General features: G+C 44.1%; 1 protein-coding gene across 5 annotated transcripts in view; it reads left to right on the top strand.

Annotated features, from left to right (window-relative positions):
• TTC7B (tetratricopeptide repeat domain 7B) overlaps positions 1–19,328 on the top strand; it is a 230,839-nt gene that overhangs the window by 42,815 nt on the left and 168,696 nt on the right. For all 5 annotated transcript variants that reach the window (XM_081290633.1, XM_081290635.1, XM_081290634.1 and 2 more), the window contains one exon: positions 14,583–14,713. In XM_081290633.1, coding sequence (XP_081146759.1) covers positions 14,583–14,713 — 131 coding nt within the window. The remainder of the gene's footprint in view (positions 1–14,582; positions 14,714–19,328) is intronic.

Here is a 19,328-nt window from a genome sequence, read left to right as displayed (position 1 = left end):
CCCTACTCCATCCAGCTCTCTCCTGTCAAGGGCTGGCGTGTCACTTTGCAGTTGTGAATACTGCCAAGTCGGGATTGAAAGAAACCAATTTGATCCTGGTGTGCTGCCAGGTGCCTTAGTTTGCAAGTAGCGGCTCTCAGTGCCAGTTGGACCTTGCAGGAGGGTTTGGAAAAAACACTTCTTCCTTGAACAATGTAGACAGCCCTCAGGCTTCTTTTTCTTTTTTAACGTTAGGGCACTTTGGAGCTCTGGGCACCTGCAAACCCGGAGTTCTACAGAAGGCCTCCAGGTGTGTGGACTTTGGGCCACCTTAGTACTCAGTGCAGCCGCCCAAGGTCATCCCGCCTCGTCCGGGCTGCCACTAGGGGTCGCGGGAGCAGCATCCTCGCTGAGGCGCTCGCCCTCGCCACGCATGCGCAGAGTCCACCAGCGGCGTCCCGGGCCGCGCCCCCGCCCAGCGTCTAACGCCTGTACCCCAGGGCGGGGCCGGGCAGTGGTCCCCGCAGGACCCCTTGACGCTGGCAGTCACTAAGTTTGGTTCATTCTGTGATTCAGCTGGAGATCAGGGAGAGGGAAGGAACTCGCCCGCCTCCTTCATTAGCCTCGAATTAGTGAGTCTCCCTGGGAACGCCCGGCCCTTTGCAGGTGGCATCGCCGGGAGGCAGGAAAAGCCTGGCTTGCAGGAGCGTTCACACTCGCAGGCCTTTCTGAGCCCCCACCCATGAGCCAGGTTCTGCCTCTGGGACATTTGTAGAATTTCCAGGAGTTGACAGCGTTTAACATAGGAAACATTGAGTGCGAGGATCGTTTACAGAGAGGAAGACAGGAGAGCACACAGGCTGCTAGTGGAGCTTTCGCAGGAGGTGAGCTGTGCCCTCCTTGCGCATGGATAGAAAGAAGATCCTTGGTAGGTAGGACCGCAGGAGGCCTAGGAGGAAGATGTTTTGATGGTCATTGTTCACATCTTAAAGTGACAGAATCTCATCCCAATCTTGATAAATTGGATGTTAATGACATGACTCCAGGTGTCATCCTGGAGTTGCAGGATAGCCACTGACAGTGCTTCTTCACTGGTAGAGAATTCCTCCAATCTCTTGGGGGCTGTGTCCCAGCTGCTGGGGGGGACCTTCCCTGGTAGAAATCTCCTTGGATCAGGAATTTGGGTGGCCTCTGCCAATACCCGCAGTGGGACCATGGGTGAATCATGAACCCTCTGGAAGCTTAAATTTCCCCATCTACAGGAGAGATGACATGGGTTCTGGGTTGATTTTTTAATTTTTTTTTGAGAAGCTGCTTTTCATTATTTGAGGCTTTGAAATCCCTTTGGGTGGGGTGAAAAAGTAGTTCTGTAAAAAAAAAAAAAGTCCATGTGTGGAGGGAATGGAGTGGGGGAAGGTGGCCACAGGAGTCCTTGCTGAGTGCTGGATTTTCTCATGTATGAAACCCAGCACTGTGGAAGCAGGGGCGGGAGCTGCGCTGTGGGGCCATGGGGTGAGATCTGCTGTGAGCCTTCTAGCTCTTTGCCTCTGACTCTGATCTCTTGGGCTCCTTCCCATTCTAGATCCAGTGGTTCTGGGAATGGTGGGAGGCTCCTCTCAGGTTGCTCTCAGGGCTTCCTGTTATATTTAGACTGTGTAAGAAGAGCAAGAGTCCTTTCCCAGCCACTGACCCATGTTCATATTTAATGTTATTTGTTTTGATAGGCTTCTCATTGGTTCTCTTTTTGGAAGTGGCAGAGACTCATAGAGTCTAGAGAAAATTTGGGGAATGGAAGCTTTAGGTGAAGGTCTGCTGAGGCCCCTGCTCTTACCTCTTTGGTGACACCTTGTCTGCTGCAGTCATTGCATGCTTTACGTTGTTTTGAGAATATCTTGTTTTTCATTTTTGCTAGAAGTGGCACTTCTCAAGGGTGAAAACTGTGTCCTGTTATGTACAGTCCAGGACACTGAGGGTTGGTGTTCAGTGAGAGCTTGGGGGTGAAGAGGGATAGGCACTCCCGTTGGCTGGCTGCCCTTACCTGGGCTGTAGTGGGAGTGCAGGGGCTAAACGTGGCCCACAGGGATCCTTAGTGTGAAGACTCCTCTCTTCTTAGGAAGGAGACTAGTGCCAAGATCAGAGTGCTGTGGCATCATGTACTAGGGGTGCCATCATGGTAGCTGTGCTGAGCTCCAAGTGGAAAGAACATGGGTGATTTTTAGCTTCTCCCTGATGCTTTCCAGCATTTTTCAGATATACCTCAAAAAAAAAAAAATAGGGAGGAGGATTGTCATTGCCCCAGGAAAGGCACATATTGCTAGGAGTAGTTACTATTTATTGAGTATGTTCTGTATTCCAGGCACATGCTAAGCCTCACAGCAGTCAGTCAAAGCAAGTGCTGTCATGTACCTTTGCTCACCGAGGACAAGTGTCAAGTCACAGAGCAGGTACATGGAGAAGCAGGGTTCCAGTTCAGTTGTCTAGGTGGAAGCCTGTGCAGTTTCGATTCTTGGTATTTCACCTAGCAGTTTGGCAGTTAGGTAGAAGATGGGATTTTTCAAAAAATAAAAATAATTTAACATGGGCTGGGGCTGTAGCTCAGTGATAGAATGCCAGCCTTGCATGTGTAAGGCACTGGGTTAGATCCTCAGTACCACATAAAATAAGTAAATAGATATTGAAAAAATAATAACAAAAAAATAGGGTTACCACATGATCCACCAATTCCATTCATAAAAATATAGCCAAGAGAATTGAAAATGTATGCCCACACAAGAACCAATACCTGGGCTCGGGTGGGGTGTTACTACTCAGGAGGCTGGGGCAGGAGGATTGTAAGTTTGAGGCCAGCCTGGGCAACTTAGTGAAACCCTCTTTCAAAATAGAATCAAAAGGGCTGAGATGTAGCTCGGTGGAAGCAGACACTAGCCTTGCCAGAGGGAAGATGGTGGGGAGGCCTCTGGGTTTAATTCCTAGTGCTCAAAACAAAACAAAACCAGTACATGAACACTGATAGCAGTATTCTGTAGACATCCAGGAAGTGGAAGTGGCCTGAATGTTTACACGCTGATGACTGGATAGAGAATATGTGGTGTTTCGCAGAATGAAATATTATTTGGCAATAAAAAGGAATGATGTTTGGAGCTAGATAATGGTGGTTGTACACTACAGTAAATGTGCTAAATGCCACTACATTGTTAACAGTAAAATGATTGATTTTTGTGTTTTGTGAATTTCATTTCATTTTATAAATATATTTTTTAGTTGTAGGTAGACACAGTTCCTTTATTTTATGTACTTATTTTTTAAAAATATTATATCTTTTAGTTGTAGTTGGACATAATATTTATTATTTTTTTATTTTTATGTGGTTCTGAGGATTGAACCCAGGGCCTCAGACATGCTAGCGAGTACTCTACCGCTGAGCCCCAGCCCCAGCCCCTTATGTACGTATTTTTAACGTGGTGCTGAGAATAGGACCCAGTGCCTCACATGTGCCAGGCAAGTGTTCTACCATTGAGCTACAGCCCCAGTCCCGAGTTTCATTTTTAAAAAAGGAATGATATTTGGATATTTGGTATATAGCTGTAAAGCTTGAAAACATGATGAGTCCCAGAAGCCAGACACAAAAGATCATATTCTATGTGATTTCATTCATATGAAATATCCAGAATAGGCAAATCTGTAGAGACGGAAAGTCAGTAGATTAGTGGTTGTCAGGGTCTGAAAGGAATATGGAGTAGGAAGTACCTGCTTACGGGGAAGGGTTTTTCTTGGAGCTAGGTAAATGTTCTGGAATTAGCTAGTGGTGATGGTTCCACAACTGGACACACACCAAAACCACTGGATTGGTATACAATTGGTACCATATACCAATCCAGTGGTTTTGGTGTATGAATAATATCTGGTTTATATTTTTGGTATATGAATAATATCTCAATATTATTTAAGTATAAATAAAAATAACATAGCCAAAAATAACATAACGAATGAATAAAATTCTCCCTCTTGGAGACTTTCCAGCCTACTATTACCTCAAGATAATAATAATGCCATGAATGGTCCTCAGCATTTTTGCTTCTGAGCTCTTCCTGTGTGCCAGGCGCTGTTCTAAGCACTCAGCACCTTTGCATATGAAGTCAGCTGTGGATTGGAGCCTAAGTCTGGCCTCTTGGCTGCTGAGCTGTCCTGCTTTACATATAGAGACAAATGCAGCAGAGATTCAAGAGTGTGGCAGAGAGCCTAGGAGCAGGACTCGGTGCTAGACCTGCTGGGCCGCATCCCAGCTCTGCCATTTTGATGTGATCTTGGGTGAGTTACTTCACAGAGCCACGCTCTCCTCATCTCCAGTCTGGAGAGTGAATCCTCCATCCTAGGGCTCTCTGGAGAGTCAGGTAAATTATATCAGACTCAGAACAGAATCTGGATGCAGTGACTCCTCAATACACATTACTATTATTACTATTATGTGGGGTTACTAAAGGAAGACTTAAAGAATAGATTCAAATTGCAAACTTTTATTTAGTGAGCATTTCAGGTTGACTTAGCATCTTACTTGCGGCAGAATCATAGAGCTAGAAGGGACATTTATTGAAAACTGATCTGCTCTAGTGGGTAAATGTGTAAAGCAGGGCCTGGCATCCTCTTCCTGTGTGAGGAGTGTGTATGTGGGGGTGTGTATGCATGTGTGTGTATATGTGTGTGTGGTATGTGCGTGTGTGTATGTGAATGTTTATGTGTGTACGTGTATACGTACCTCCGAAGAAGGATGTGCTGAGTCCAGAAGGAAAACAATTCGTGAAAGCAACAGAGGGACCAACCGTGGCTCCCAGCCCAGAGACCACTAAAAATCTCCGAAACTGGGATTGACACAAACCTCACAGGATGTCTGGGCAGCCATCCCTACTCTCTCCACCCTGCACTGGGGCTTCTCCTCCCACTGAACTGAGAACACCTGACTCCTGTGGGAACCCGACCATCCTAGAGGCGAGAACACAGAACCACAGGCTGGGCTGCCCTTGCCAGGGCTTGGCTTTGTGCATCTTAAATCTGTTTTCCTAAGTTTCTTTTCAGACTTGGAAATTGAGATCCCTGGAAATTGTCTTCCTGCCTTTGAAGCCCACGCCCCAGGGTGAGGTATCAAAGACATGATATTAAAGTTTTTCTGGTACTTCTAGTTATAAACTTCCCTGTGGGTCATGTGACAACAAAGCATCAGGCCTGTCCTGGGCCTGACTTCCAGAGGTGTGGTCAAGGTAAATTGGCAACAGTGGCTGGTGTTAGAAAACACAGTTCATGTCCTTACATTTTATAGGCTTTTATTGCATTGCATAACTTTATAAGAAATTAATTTCCTATTCATTGCAGTGTGATTTTAAAAAATCAAAATATTTATTTTGGCTGTTAGTCTTTCAGAGTTATATAGCTCAAGGTGGCATCTCAGTAGTTCAGCCCTTCATGGCAGACAATGAAAAGGAGGCCCCGCGTCTAGGACTTGCCTGGGTGCTGCAGCTCTTGATAGGAGGGGAGCAGCACCCTAAGACTCCAGACTTTGATCTATATGCCTTTGCAACTTAGGACTCATTGTGATGGCATTGCTTTTATCAGACACTGAGTGCTGCTGTCAGCAGCTCAGTGAGAAAGGACTTTGGGAGCAGGGCTTTGCACTCAGTCAGACCAGGGGTCAAAACTGACTTTATCAGCTGTTAGCCTGGTGCCCTGAGTTCAGTCTTATGTAGAAGATTCTGTTAACACCTTCCTTGCAGGATGGCTGTGGAGATTAGGAATGCATGTTCAGTCCCAGGCATGGCGCCAGGGGCTGAGGAGGGATTTGCTAAATGAACCTTTATTATTATTGAAACTGTTCAGTTTTAATGTCCAGAGATGGCGCCCACCTGAGTGATCTCAAATTTAACTAACTCCTTTGATCTCTGGCAATGAGATGTGTAATTTTCTACTTTCTCACAGAACTCCAGGGAACCTGTAGGCCATGGGGAAATAAAATGGCGCTCCCTGGCAGAGGATTTGAAACTGTGATGTTAAATGAAACGCAGAGGGAGAGTATAGTTTGTCACATGATGTTCTGCAAGTCACACCTAGATGGAACAGCTCAGAGGCTGGGCAGATTTGAGCTGTTAAAAGTGTAGAAGTCCTCAGCAGTGACCCAACCGTCCTGCACCCACTCCACTTGCTGCCCACTGGTCTTCTGGCCTCTGTAGGCCACTTTTGCTTTCCACATCATCCTGCAAGGTCTCAGTGGTCAGTGTGGCCTCTCAGGACATGACCAGGGAAAATCATTGGCCCCAACCCAGGGGGTCCCTTATAATTTCAACTTCTGACTCCCACACTGACCTTGGGCAATTGCTGAACTTCTGAGACTGTATTTTTCCACAAGTTTTGAGAGGAGGATGATACCTACTGAATGGACCAAACAGACCAGTGGAAACAGAAGAGCTTTGAAAGCTGTTAAATGTAATCAAATGATATTATTGTCATTAATTTATTTAAAATATGTTATCATTCCTAGAAAGGATCTCTTAGAAATGAGTCGATATGTGGAAATTCTTTCCTGTGGCAGAGAGAAAAATAATTTTTGTGGATACTCTGTTCTTCAAGCCACAACAACATGGTTACCTGCTTCGATGACCTGCTTGCTGGCCTTGATTGTCAAGATCACTCGCTGTGGTGAGAGTCTCCTCCAGATGTCCGTGTGCTGGAAGCTTGCTCTCCGGCAGCGATATTGAGAGAGCATGAAACTTTTAAGAGGTGTGGCCAGTGGAAAGTGATTAGGTCATTGGGGACATTGCTCTTGAAAGGGATTAATGTAGTTCTCGAGGGACCCTAGTTAGTTTCTGTGAGAGTGGGTGGTTATAAAGAGAATGAGTCTGCCCCTGAATTTCTTTTGTCTCCTGTGCCACCATATGCTTTCTCCCTCTTATACATGTGCCCGTCATGATGCCATCTACCATGCTGTTATGTAGCCAGAAATTTCTCATCAGAGCTGAGCATATGCTGGTGCCATACTGTTAAACCTTCAGATAAAAAAAAAAAAAAAAACCCAAAACTCTTTTAAAAACCCACCTCTTTTATTTACAAAGTACCCAGCCTCAGGTATTTCATTACAACAACAAAAAACAGACTGACAAACACTTAATTTCTCCCTTTTTTGTACACAACTTTAATTCTGGAGATGCAGACCTATTGAGGCATTGCTGTTACACCAGCTTTTTTTTTTTTTTTTTTTTTAATCAAGTCTTCTTTTCAGTTTATTTTCGGTCATATATTTCTCTAGGAAAAAGAAAGTAACTAAAAACATTATTGAGATAGCTTTCCAAACTGACAAGGCATTATTTGAGATTTTAATGGGAGCCAATCTAGGCCATGACCTCGGGACTCTGCTTCTCAGACAGTGCTGATATGATCCCAGACACTTGAAGATCTATAGAGCAGTCCAAAGGGCCTGTAAGCAGCTTTGACAGAGGACTAAATATTCTGGAACTCAGCTGCTCAGGCATGAAGTCATTGCAATAAATCAAGACACTGCCATTGCTCTGATGTGTGCCCAGTGGCACATGGAATGAACACCCATGACATTGGGGAGAGGAAAAGCAACAATAGCTAATTAATTTAATACCATAAAAGGCCTCCTGCCCAAGAGTGGACTCTTTCCTGAGAATGCGTTTGCCAGCCCAGACCTCGAGTGTCCACAAGTGTTCTGCCTAAGAACGTGAACCCATAGAAAACACTGGTCTCTCCTACCAGTGGAGGGTTAGTTGTGTAGGTGGTTTGAATATTCTTACTAACCACACATGACCATGGACTGCAGCCCTAGATGACAGGTTTTCAAATATTTCAGAACCTAGTAAAATACAGCTGATAGTCAAATTACATTTAGTGTATTTGGCCTTTATTTTATTTTATTTTATTTTATTTTATTTTATTTTATCTTGGTCATCTTCATAAGCATTGGTGTCAGAGTCCAGCTTGCAAAGAAGCACAGTGCTAGAGAGTAGAGCCATCTTTTCTGACCTTTTAACATGCTCTGGGGAATTACTTTTCTTATTCTGAACCCCTGATATCAACTTGCACATTATTTAGTTACTTCTCATTGTAAGTGGACGGCAGATTGTGAAACAGTTCATTAACATTTATATTCATTCTCTCTGTCTCTTTCTCCTGGTGGTTTTAATTTTGTACTAAGTACTTAAAGTGCATTTAGGAAACTCTAATCAAGTATATATTCTTTTAAGTAGTTCTGCAGTTGTTATGCTAAATGGTGTACTTGTTCAGTTTATCTCATATTCTCCTCTAAAGAAAATGTCAAGAAGTTAGAATAGAGTTCACACTGGAGAGAACTACTTTTTTTTTTTTTTTTTGAGATGGCATAAACAATTTTGGCTCTAAGCAGGAACAGAATGAATATCGAGGATGTAAGACTCGATGAACATTAACAGTTATTATCACTATATTCCTTTTGTTTTAAAAGTCCAGTTGAGACACAGAAGATAAAATTAGACCCAAAACAAATTTCTAAAGATGAAAACTACAATGGCTGAAATTTAAAAAATACAATTGCATATGATTGTGGCAGAGTAGACATTGCAGAAGAAAAAGTTAGTGAATTTGAAGACATGGCAATAGAAATTATCCAAAATGAAACTGAGAAAAAAATATTTCTTAAAAAGTGGGAAAAGTACAAATGAGCTGTATGACAACTTCAGGTGTCTTAAAGTGTACTAGAGTCACCTAAGAGGGGAAGAGGATGACATTAAACATTTTGTCATAAACCACACAAGTGAGAATTCAGTGAAGCAACACTGTTAGAGTAAGGGATGGTAAATAGCAAACTGTCAACCCTCAGTTCCTACTCAATGAAAGCATCTCTTTAAAATGAAGACCAGAGACAAGACAACATATTCAGGCATAGTAACTGAAAAAACTCAGCAGTAGCAGAACTAAACTACAAGAAATGTTGAAGGAATTACTTTCAGCAGAAGGAAGAAGATGCTGGAAGAAAACATGAACAGAAAGGAACAAAGAGCACAAGAAATTATCACTGTAATTGGTAAATATGTGAGAGTTTTTCCTTATGATTTAAATGTCTTTAAAAGATAATTGACTACTTAAACTAAAACAATAACTATATAGGGTGGGGCTTATAAAGTGTGTAAAAAATGAAATATATATGATAAATGAATAAGGGCTAGAAGGGTAGAAATGGATGTGTGCAATTGTAGAGGTGATGGACTATATATGAACTAGTCTAACGTCTTTTGAAGTAGACTGGCAGTTTAAACTCTAAATCAACCATTGACACAACACAGTTTTAACAAAAGTACTTAGCTAGTCAAATAGAAGAAAGAAAAAGGGAAAAAAAACAGAACACATGGGATAAATTAAAAACAATTAGCAAAGTAGTAGATTTAATCTTAACTGTATAGAAAACTACATTAAATGTAAGTAGTTAAAACACTCTAATTAAAAGGGCTGAGATATGACTCAGTAGTAGAGTGTCTGTCCGGCACGTGCAAAGCCCTGGGTTCAAGCACTGCAAAAAAAAAAAAAAAAAAAAAAAAAAAAATAGAGATCATCACATTGGAAAATAAGCAAGGTTCAACAGTGTGTTGCCCACAAGAAACACTGTAACTAGAAACACATGACCTATGAAAAGTAAAAAGAATGGAAAAATATATGGTGCTAACAGTCTAAAGTGAAGAAATGAAAGCTGGAGTAGCTATGTTAATCTTGGACAAAGCCAGTTTCAGTACAAAGAAGTCTGTTAAGAGGTTCTGTAAAATGATCTAAAAGTTTACACAGTAGGAGCTTTAAAATACATGAAGCATAAACTGAGAATTTAAAGGAGAAACAGACCAAATGCACATTTATGTACAGAGACTACAATATCCCTGTTTCAATAGGTAGAATAAGTAGGCAAATTATTTGTGAGAATATAGAAGCCTTGGAACAATACAATGTACCAACTTGACCTAATTGAGAAAACCCCACCTTTATTCTCATTCCTGATGTTGCAATTTATGTCTTCCCTTTTTCTTGACCAATCTGGCGAAAGGTTATCCATTTTTTAAAAAAATTCTCAATAAAGATTTTCTGGTTTCATTATTCTCTCTTTTCTGTTTTCTATTTCATTTACTTCCACTTTGGTCTTTATTATTTCCTTTTCTTCTGAACACACTGCTATAGAAGGGACCATCCTCAATCTAACAGAGGGCATCTATGAAGAGCTTAACAGTCATTACAGTTAGTATTGAACTTAATGGTAAAGGCTGAAGGCTTTCTCCTTAAGACCAGGATTAACGTAAACATCTCTGCTCTCTCTACTTCCACTCAGCCTTGCACTGGGGATTCTTGACAGTGCAGTAAGGCAACGAATAGGAATAAAGGCATCTAGACTGTGGAGGAGGAAGTAAACTATTTGCAAACAACATGAGAGTTGATGTGGATCTTCTGATGGAATCTACAAAAATTGTAGTGGAGCTAAAAGGGGAATTGTAGCAAGGTTACAAAATCCAAGATCACTATTCAAGAATCATTTCTATATACTAGCAATAAACAACAAGTGAACCAAAATAATACCATTTACAATAGCATAATAGATATGAAATACTTAAGGGCAAACTGGAAAAGGTTTGCAAGGCCTATATGCTGAACTCTAAAACCCATTGCTGAGAGATGTGAAAGATCCATACATAAAAGATCCATACTATGCTCAAGAGTTGAAAAACTCAGCATACCAATTCTCTCCAAATTAATCTCTAAATTCAGTGTAATCTCAGGAAACATTTTGTGGTAAAAGTTGACAAACTGATTTTATATGGGAATGGAAATATTTGCAGAAATATTTGCGAACCACGTGTTTGAGCACTTGTATTCAGAATATAAAGAACGCTCAAAACTCCATAAGAAAATAAGCAACCCTATAAAATGGATAAATGGGCACTTCACCAAAGAAGATGTGTAGATAGCAAATAAGCACAATGAAAAGGTGGTCAGTATTGTTAGTTGTCTTGGAAATGCAGCTCAAAACCACAACAAAGTGTCACTTATAGTCACTGGGACTGCTGTAGTTAAGGAGTCAGACAATAACAAGTACTGCTGAGCAGATGAATGCCCTAGAGTCCACATACATTGCTGGTGGGAATGAAGATGGCGCTGCTTCTGTGGAAACAGCTTGGCAATTTCTTTAAAAAATTAAAAAGAAATTTGATCCAACATTTGCATTCCTGGGTCTCCACTCAAGAGAATTAAAAAATCTGCACAACCCACAAAAAACCTGTCCATTAATGTTCATAGCTTTATTGTTCAAATAGCCAAAGAGTGGAAACAGCCCAACTGGCAAATGGGTAGATAAAATGTAGCCTCTCTATATGGCAGTAAGATGAATGGGGTCCTGATATTTGCTATAACATGGATGAACCCTGAAGATATTAGGCAGGTGAAGAAAACCAAAAAGACCACATATATGATTCTGTTTATATAAAATGTCCAAAAAAGGTAAATCTACAGAGATAGAAAGCAGATTAGTGGTTGCCTGAGGGTGGGAATAGAGACTGACTTCATTTGTGCCAAATCATTTGGGTATGATGGAAAGTTCTAAAATTGAATTACAGTGATAGTTGCATAACTCTGTGAATTTATTAAAAATTTTTTGAATTGCACACTTTATATCATATATATTATACCTCATTAGAGCTACTAAAAATGCTATACAGTGATTTGGGCTGCATATTATTGGAAAAATAACAGACAAGTAGATCAATGCAGCAGAATAGAGAGCTCAGAAACAGGTCTACTCAGCTATAGTCAACTGATCAACGGGACCAAAGGCAAGTCAATGAGCAAAGGGTAGTTTTCAACAAATAATACTGGAACAACTGGACATCTAGATATAAAAAATAAAATTCTAGACATTGACCTTTGACAAGTATTAAGTTGAAATGGATCATAGATCTAAATGTGAAGTACAAAACTTTAAAACTTCTAGGAGATAACAAAAAATCTATGTGACCTTGTGTTTTGGTCACCTTTGCGTCACTATTACCAAAAGACCTGATAAGAACAATTGAGAGGAGGAACATTTTATTTTGGCTCATAGTTTCAGAGGTTCAGTCCCTGATCAGCTGACTCCATAGCTCTGAGCTGGGGTGAGGCAGAACATCATGGCAGAAGGGCATGGTGGAGGAAAGCAGCTCAGGACATGACAGCCAGGAAGCCCCAAGCAATGTCCCCGTGACTTCTCTTATTCAGCCACACCCTACCTGTCTATAGTCACCATCCATTAATCCAAATCAGTGGATTAATTTACCATTTAGGTTAAAGCTCTAAATCTCATCATTTCGCTCCTAAACATTCTTGCATTGTCTCACACATGAGCTTTTGGGGGCCATCACATAGTGCAACCATGACACCTTGTGTCTGGAATGAGATCTTTATAAACCAAAAGCACAATCCATGAAAGGAAAAATTAGTGATTTAGAATTTATTAAAGTTAAAATGTTCTGTGAAAGATGTGGTTAAAGGAGTGAAAAGAGAAGTCACAGGCTTGGAGAACATATTTGCAAAGTAGATGTGATAAAGGACTTGCATTGAGAGATACAAAGAACTCTGAAAACTCAACACTAAAAAAAACCCACAAACAAACCCCAAACCCAATGCAGTTAAAAAAGGAGCAAAAGATCTGATCTGATTATATTATTTGAACAATAATATAAAAATATAGTATTTATTATAAATAATAAAATGTATTTATTTAGTGATTTCATATAAAACCAAACATACTCTTACCGTATGATCCAGCAGTTGCACTTTTTGGCATTTACCAAATTGAGTTGTAAACATGTCCACACAAAAAACCCACAATGTGAAGGTTTATAGCAGTTTTATTCATAACTGCCAGGACTTGTAAGTTATCAAGATAACTAAGTGGTAAGTAGAACATTATTTAGCAACAAAAATAAATGAGCCATCAAGCTAACACAAGACATGGGGGGACTGTAGGTTCTCAGTGCTAAGTTCCAGCACCAGGCTGAGAAGTGTATGCACTGTGTGACTTCAACTGTGTGGTATTCTGGGAATTTTGCTGTTTGCTGAGAGCAACTTGGGTAACACCATTATCCAAAATGGTGCATGTTAGGCCGTGGGTTCTTTCCTGACCTTTAGTGTCTGGTCCACTCCTCAGAGTGGTGTCCATTGTGAAAATCAGCAACTGACGCAATGAGTGTTGGTTGGAGGCCAAAGACCTGGGTTTGGCCCTGTTGTGCCTTCGATGGTCAGTTCCCCCCTTTACTGTGGCAGTTCTCATGTCTTCATCTCAGACTCCAAGGGCTCCTAGTTGTCCGTGTTCAGGAGGTCAGTTAGGCATTTTAGGGGAGTGTTTTGGTAGTGTTGTGCTCCAAACCAGTGGGTCAGTCTGCTCCCTGTTCCTCTAGCAAAATGTCTGAGATGATCAACTTATAAAGAGAAAAGTTTTATTTTGGCTCAGAGCTTTGGAGCTTTCAGATAATAATCAAATGGCCCTGTTTCTTCTGGATTTGTGGGAAGCCAGCACATGGTGGCAGGAGCGCATGACAGAACGAGCCGCTCACCAATGGCCAGGAAGCAAGAGAGGGCAGGAATGGGCTGGGTCCCACGGTCCCCTTCCAGGGCAAGCCCCCAGTGACATGAGTACCTCCCCTCTGTATCCCCCTTTAAAGGTGCCATGTGTCCCATAGCAACACTCTGGGGGTCACCCTTTGACACGTGTGTCTTTGGGGTACACTTAAGATCCAAGCTATAGCAATCAGCTTTATTTATATAAAAAAAATGTAGGGGCTTGTGCTGTCTGAGTGAGCTCTCTCTATTAGAGTTTTCTAGAGAGACAGAACCAGCAGTGGGTGAGGTTCTGTCTCACTGGGGTAACTTGCAGTCAGCAAGCTGGAGCCCCAGGACTGGTGATGGTGTAGTTTCAGTTTGAGTCCGAGAGCTGGAAGACCCAGGTTCATTTCAGAAGATGGAAGGCTCGAGGCCCAAGAACAGACAGCATTTACATGCAAATCCAAAGGCTGGAGGAGACCAGATCCCAGCTGTGTGTACTCACAAGTGTGGGGGTATTCCCACTCCCTCAGCGTTTTTGTTCTATTCAGGCCTTTAACTAATTGAGTGAGACCCACCCATGTTATTGAGGGCAGTGTGCACACTCAGTCCTTCAAGTCAAGTGTTAAGCTAACCCAGAAACACCCTCAGACACACCCAGAATAATGTTTGCCCTAAAGTCTGGGCACCCTGTAGCCCAGTCAAATTGACACATAAAGTTAACCACCATGCTTTCAGGTCTGGATGAGGTCCTGGTGAGGTGCTGGGTCAGGTTCTCAACCTCAAATGAACAGGTTTTTCTATATTTCAGGGCCTCTTTCTTCTTTGCTGGATGCTATGGGTGTTCCTTTTGGTGATCCATTTTGATGTTTTATTTTGTCCTTAATGAAGACAGAGGAGGAGAATCTGCTTCTCTGATAGGCTGTGAGATCCTAGGACCATATTATTGCTCTGAAACACAACATTTAAAAATCAAGCCCCATGAAGAACCCTCACCAGATTTTTTGTTTGCTTTTCAGGACTCTGTTTAGAGAAGCTGCCTATTTCGTCTTCCACCAGTAATCTCCACATGGACCGGGAGCAGGATGTCATCACCTGTTACGAGAAAGCCGGGGACATCGCCCTCTTGTACCTCCAGGAGATAGAAAAGGTATGGGGACCGAGCACTCGCCCAGCGGTGACGTTTATTCTAAATCAGATTGTGCCCTGTGGTCGACCCTGGCAAGCCCCCACCTGCCTTCAGCTTGTGCGCCAGGCCTTCCCTGCCCTCCTGGCTGGCAAGGAGGAGACACAGTGATTGTGCTGCCTTGTTTGGGGACAGATGGTTCCATGTGGGAGCCACTTCTGGGTTCTCTGAGCAGAAGTGCAGCTGGTTGTCGCTTGGCACCCTGAGGCCAACAAACACCCTGTTTTCTGTCCTAAGCAAAGTGGGTTGAGCTTCGTTCATCCTTGTGTGTCCGGAAGCCGGCATCTGTTCATCTGGGTCTGGAGGCTTTGCCCCATGGCTGTGGTGAAGGTCTGCTGGGGACTGGGACCAGCCTGTGTGGAGCAAGTTCTGTGTCCCTGAAGGTCATCTGGGATGGTCTTCTCCAGCGGCCATGTCTGCCCGAGTGTGGGGAAAGCAATCCCAGCTGGCAGAGGCCACCAGAGCAGAGGCCAGGGGAGCAAGAGCCCTGAGCTCGCATCCTGGGCAGGGAGGCAGGGAGGCTGGAGGCTGGAGGCTGGCTGGGCCAGGGAGGGTAGGCGGCCAGTTTGGAAGGACCCTTGCTCTGTGGCTCTGCTCTCTTCTGGTTGTGTCACCTTGTGCCTCAGCGTTCCCATCTGTTAGAAGAGCGTTGATGACAGTTCTGGCACTCTCGTGGCACTCTTGTGGGGTCACGTAGGTCATGTGGAGAAAGACCCTCGGCCAGGCTTGGGAGCATGTTCAGTTCTGGTGAATGTCCCTTAGTTTTAATCACAGTAGCTCTCAGGTCTGCTGCTGGCCGTGACCTCGAGCCCTCAGGCCCAGAGACGCCCTGTGGGGCTGCCCACAGTGGTCAGGAGCCCGGTGCACTCGGCCTCGCCTTCCCTCCTCGATGGGGCACTCTCTCCTCATGAGAGGTAGAACAGAGAGGGACTTCCTAAGTCTGTGAGCTCTGTCATTTTAGACTTGTGTGGACTGGGAGTCATTTTTGAAATCACTTTGCTGTATGTCGGTGACTCCTAAGGCTCAGAATTGCCTGTGGGGAGTCGGGAGGCCCGCAGAAGATAAGCGGCAGCACTGACCTGGCCAGGATGGGTTGAGGGCCCTGTCCTGGGAACTCGGGGTCTCTGGCTATCTTGCCAAGATGTTGTTCTGTCAGAAGGTTCTCTGGGGAGGGAATTTTGTTGTTTTTGTTATTCAGATTTCCCACTGTGGCAGGGGAGAAACGCCACGCAGGCTCCTTTGAACGCACATCCATCCTGCCTGCCAGCCTCGGCACTGGGCCCAGACCTCTGCTCATCCAGCTGCGTTGCTCACAGAGCCAAGGCCTCTGCGGGGCCCTTATTTTGCAGCTTATTCTACTACCACTGCTGTCCACGCTACCACCTTGAGCGGCCTTTTCCTGAGGGGGAAAGGAGGCGCGTCTGCTCCGTGGTCTGCAGCCATGCGGCAGACATCCCTGTCGCCCCTGGTGCTCATTCCCACCTCCCGCTCACCACTGGGCTCTTCAGCTGGGCCGTCAGGAGGCTCCTGCAGTCAGAGTGTAAAGACGGATTCTTCTGTTGTTTGTTCATTTTGGTTCTGGGGACGTGGTGACCACAGGAGTTAGATTTTGAGGAGGAAATCGAGGCCCGAGGACACAGGGGGGAAGCTGGAGCTAGCAGGAGGTCGCGGCTCTCCTCCCATGCCATGCTCCCTCGTTTTTCCAGTGTGGACAAACACGATGGTGCTGTCCCCAGGGTCTTTCTTATGGAAAGTGCTCAGTCAGCAGGGACCAGGGGAGCCCTGGCTTTTAGTTACAGGAGGAGGCCGCTTTTTCAAATTTGGTCTAATTTGGTGACTCCATCTAGGTGACGGTTACCTCTTTTCTGGCTGTGCTGTAGTTTTTGGTGTGAATTTTCCTTTGTGAAACCCTCTTGGGCCTCCCCAGATTTCAGCAAGCTGGGTTATTGGCAGTGAGAGAGATCAAACGAACCAAACATCTGCTGTGACTGTCGTAGGTGCCAGGAAATTACATGATGATCAATCTGAAGTCTGGGGAAGGTGACCTTCCTTAAGAGACCAGTGGGCTTGGTAGAAGCTGCAGGGTTGCTGGTGGGTGGTTGTGCTGTGTGAAGATACCTGATAGATCTTTCAATTATTTTAAACTTAATTGATTTAATTTTGAACTTAATAAGAATGATGCTGAATTGAAAATGGAAGCATTAGTGAAACAGAATCTGAAAGAAAGAAAACCCTTGAGCAAGCCCGGGGGACAGTAGCTGCTGTGGAGCAGCCCTGTGAGCAGAGATCCTGCTGCTGTCATCCTGTGCAGCGGCCCCGCCCACCATTCTGTACTGCCGCTCTATTGTTGGCTCTTAACTTCATTCATTAAAGATAATAAGATTTGGGGACTAATGTTTTTTCTATCTGTAAAAGCCAAAAAAATCGTGAGTCAGAGGCTGCACCATTCTGTGAGTTTCCCCACAGTGGGTTTGTTCAGCCATGTTGGAGTTGTTCACTTCGTGAAGGGCAGCGACCCTTCAGAAAGAGGGCTGACCTTGGCTTCCCCTTGAGGCAGCTAACTTAAGTGCTTAAGAAACAGCAGAGCTGCTGTCAGGTGAGTTGGTGCTGGAGCCCCAGCCTTGCCACCTCTTAGCTGTGGAACTTTGGACAAGTGACTTAACCTCTCTGTGCCTCAGGATCCTTATCTATAAATAGCAATAATCATCACCAGATGCCATGTGAGGGCAAAAGGGGTCTGCAGTGTGCTGTGAGCACGCAGTGAGGTGCTGGCTTTATTGTCTGTTCCTGGGTCACCTGACTGTGGAGTCTTTCCTAACATTTGACAAATTTCTCAGATAAAAATCTGGAATATCCCTGACATTCGGTTTTACTGGAAATGTAAAGAATTTTTAGGGGAATGTTCCTGAAGAGCTAGGTTGCCCCATCTGTGCTGAAGCTCCTGGAGCCGTAGTTTTGCCTGGTGTCCCTTTTTCTGGGTTCTGGGTTTTTATCGCTCTGGCTGACCTTGGCCTGCTCCTTTGTTTCCATGTGGTGGAGCCCATCCTGCCTGACGAGGCCTCAGGGCTGGAGACCAGCCCTTGCTGAGGACCAGAGTGCACCCGGGGGATGCTGGGAGCTCCCGTTCCCACTGTGGGGGCAGGGCCTGAGGGGGCGTGCATAAATGAGGGCGTGTGCATCAAATAATTGTTTGTTTATCATGTTAGGGTCACGGAGACACCGACTAATGATCTCTGTGATAGTTTGTTGTTGTTTGTTGTTTTGAAGGGGAATAAAATAAAACTCCAATATTGTCCATATAAAATAATTTACTCAAATAAATCAAATCAGTGCAGATCAAATGAGCAATGACATAGGACGGCCTTGCTCAGATGGTGGCATTATGCCAAGAGTAGATCGTTCCCTGTCCTCCCGAGGTGCAGTGGTGGGAGTGAAGATGACTCCGGCCTGGAGCTCACGATTCGAGCCCTGCGTTTGGCACATGCAGTCATCCTGTCCCTGTTCTGCAGCACCAGCCAACCAACTGGTCAGGGCTTTTTTTGGCAGAAGCGGTGCCAGGTGGGACTTGGCCCTCTGTTGACAGTTCATTTCTTTACTTCCTATTTTAGAAAGGAAATCAGTGCTAAATTAACTTTTTTATTGACTGTTTTAATGCTAAAGTTCCAAGAAACACCAGGCCCCTGGATCTTGCATCACACGGCCCACATTTCCTGTGTCCATCAGGAAGCTGTTTGCGGGCAGCGTCTCGGGCCTTGGGTTCATGATGTTCTCCCTGTGGAGGAACTTGCCTGTGGCGTTGGATCCAGAACCAGATTAGTTCACACCAGGTGTCTTCACAGTTGGTGCTGCCGTTGAGAGGCAGGAGTGTCTAGAGTACCCAGGGCTGTACTGTGGCTTTAACACCTGGCCCAGGGAGGAAATGCCACTGCTTGTCCTCCTTTCCATGGCGACCTTTCATTCTCACCGAAGCACAGATTGTAGCTCAGGGCTTACCAAGGTGGAGCTGAAGGCAAGCTTCCTAGCAGAAGCCTCCAGAAACCCACCAGCCGGGCTGCTGCCTCTGACCTGGTACCGCCTGCCGACTTTGAGCCTGTCATCTTGACTGATTGGACTAGGGGGCCACAGCGCTCCTAAGAATGAGTTAGAAAAGTCTAAAACCAGAAAAGAGCAGTCACTTATTTTCATTTTTTAATTCTTGCTGCCAGTCTTTGCTCTTATAACTGAAGGGCTTTCATATACCATTAGACTCCACATTGTTTTCCTGGTAATATAATATTTCAAGTGATATATTTAACTAGTTGTGGGTCCACCTTGTTTAAAAGGGTCAGGGTCAGGCCTTCCTCAGTTCACTTCTCCCCTTACTTTGTTATTTCCTAACAAATTCACGGAAGTGGAGCTAGTTCTGCCATCTTCCTTACCACCTGTTGTGTCCAGTTGATTTTGACAAATCATACATCCCGTGATGTTGGCAGCATAGGAAAAGAGCCGTTGCTTTGTAGTCTTGGAAACTTGATGAAAAGTTGTTTGCGAGGTGAAACTAGTACCTTGCTGGCTGGTTCTTTTTCTTTTTTCTTTCTTA

The sequence above is a fragment of the Spermophilus citellus genome (genome assembly GCF_964194105.1).
Source record: "Spermophilus citellus genome assembly, chromosome: 4".
Classification (NCBI taxonomy): domain Eukaryota; kingdom Metazoa; phylum Chordata; class Mammalia; order Rodentia; family Sciuridae; genus Spermophilus; species Spermophilus citellus.
Note: the sequence above shows the minus strand (reverse complement) of the source record. Positions and strands in the feature narration are given on the sequence as shown.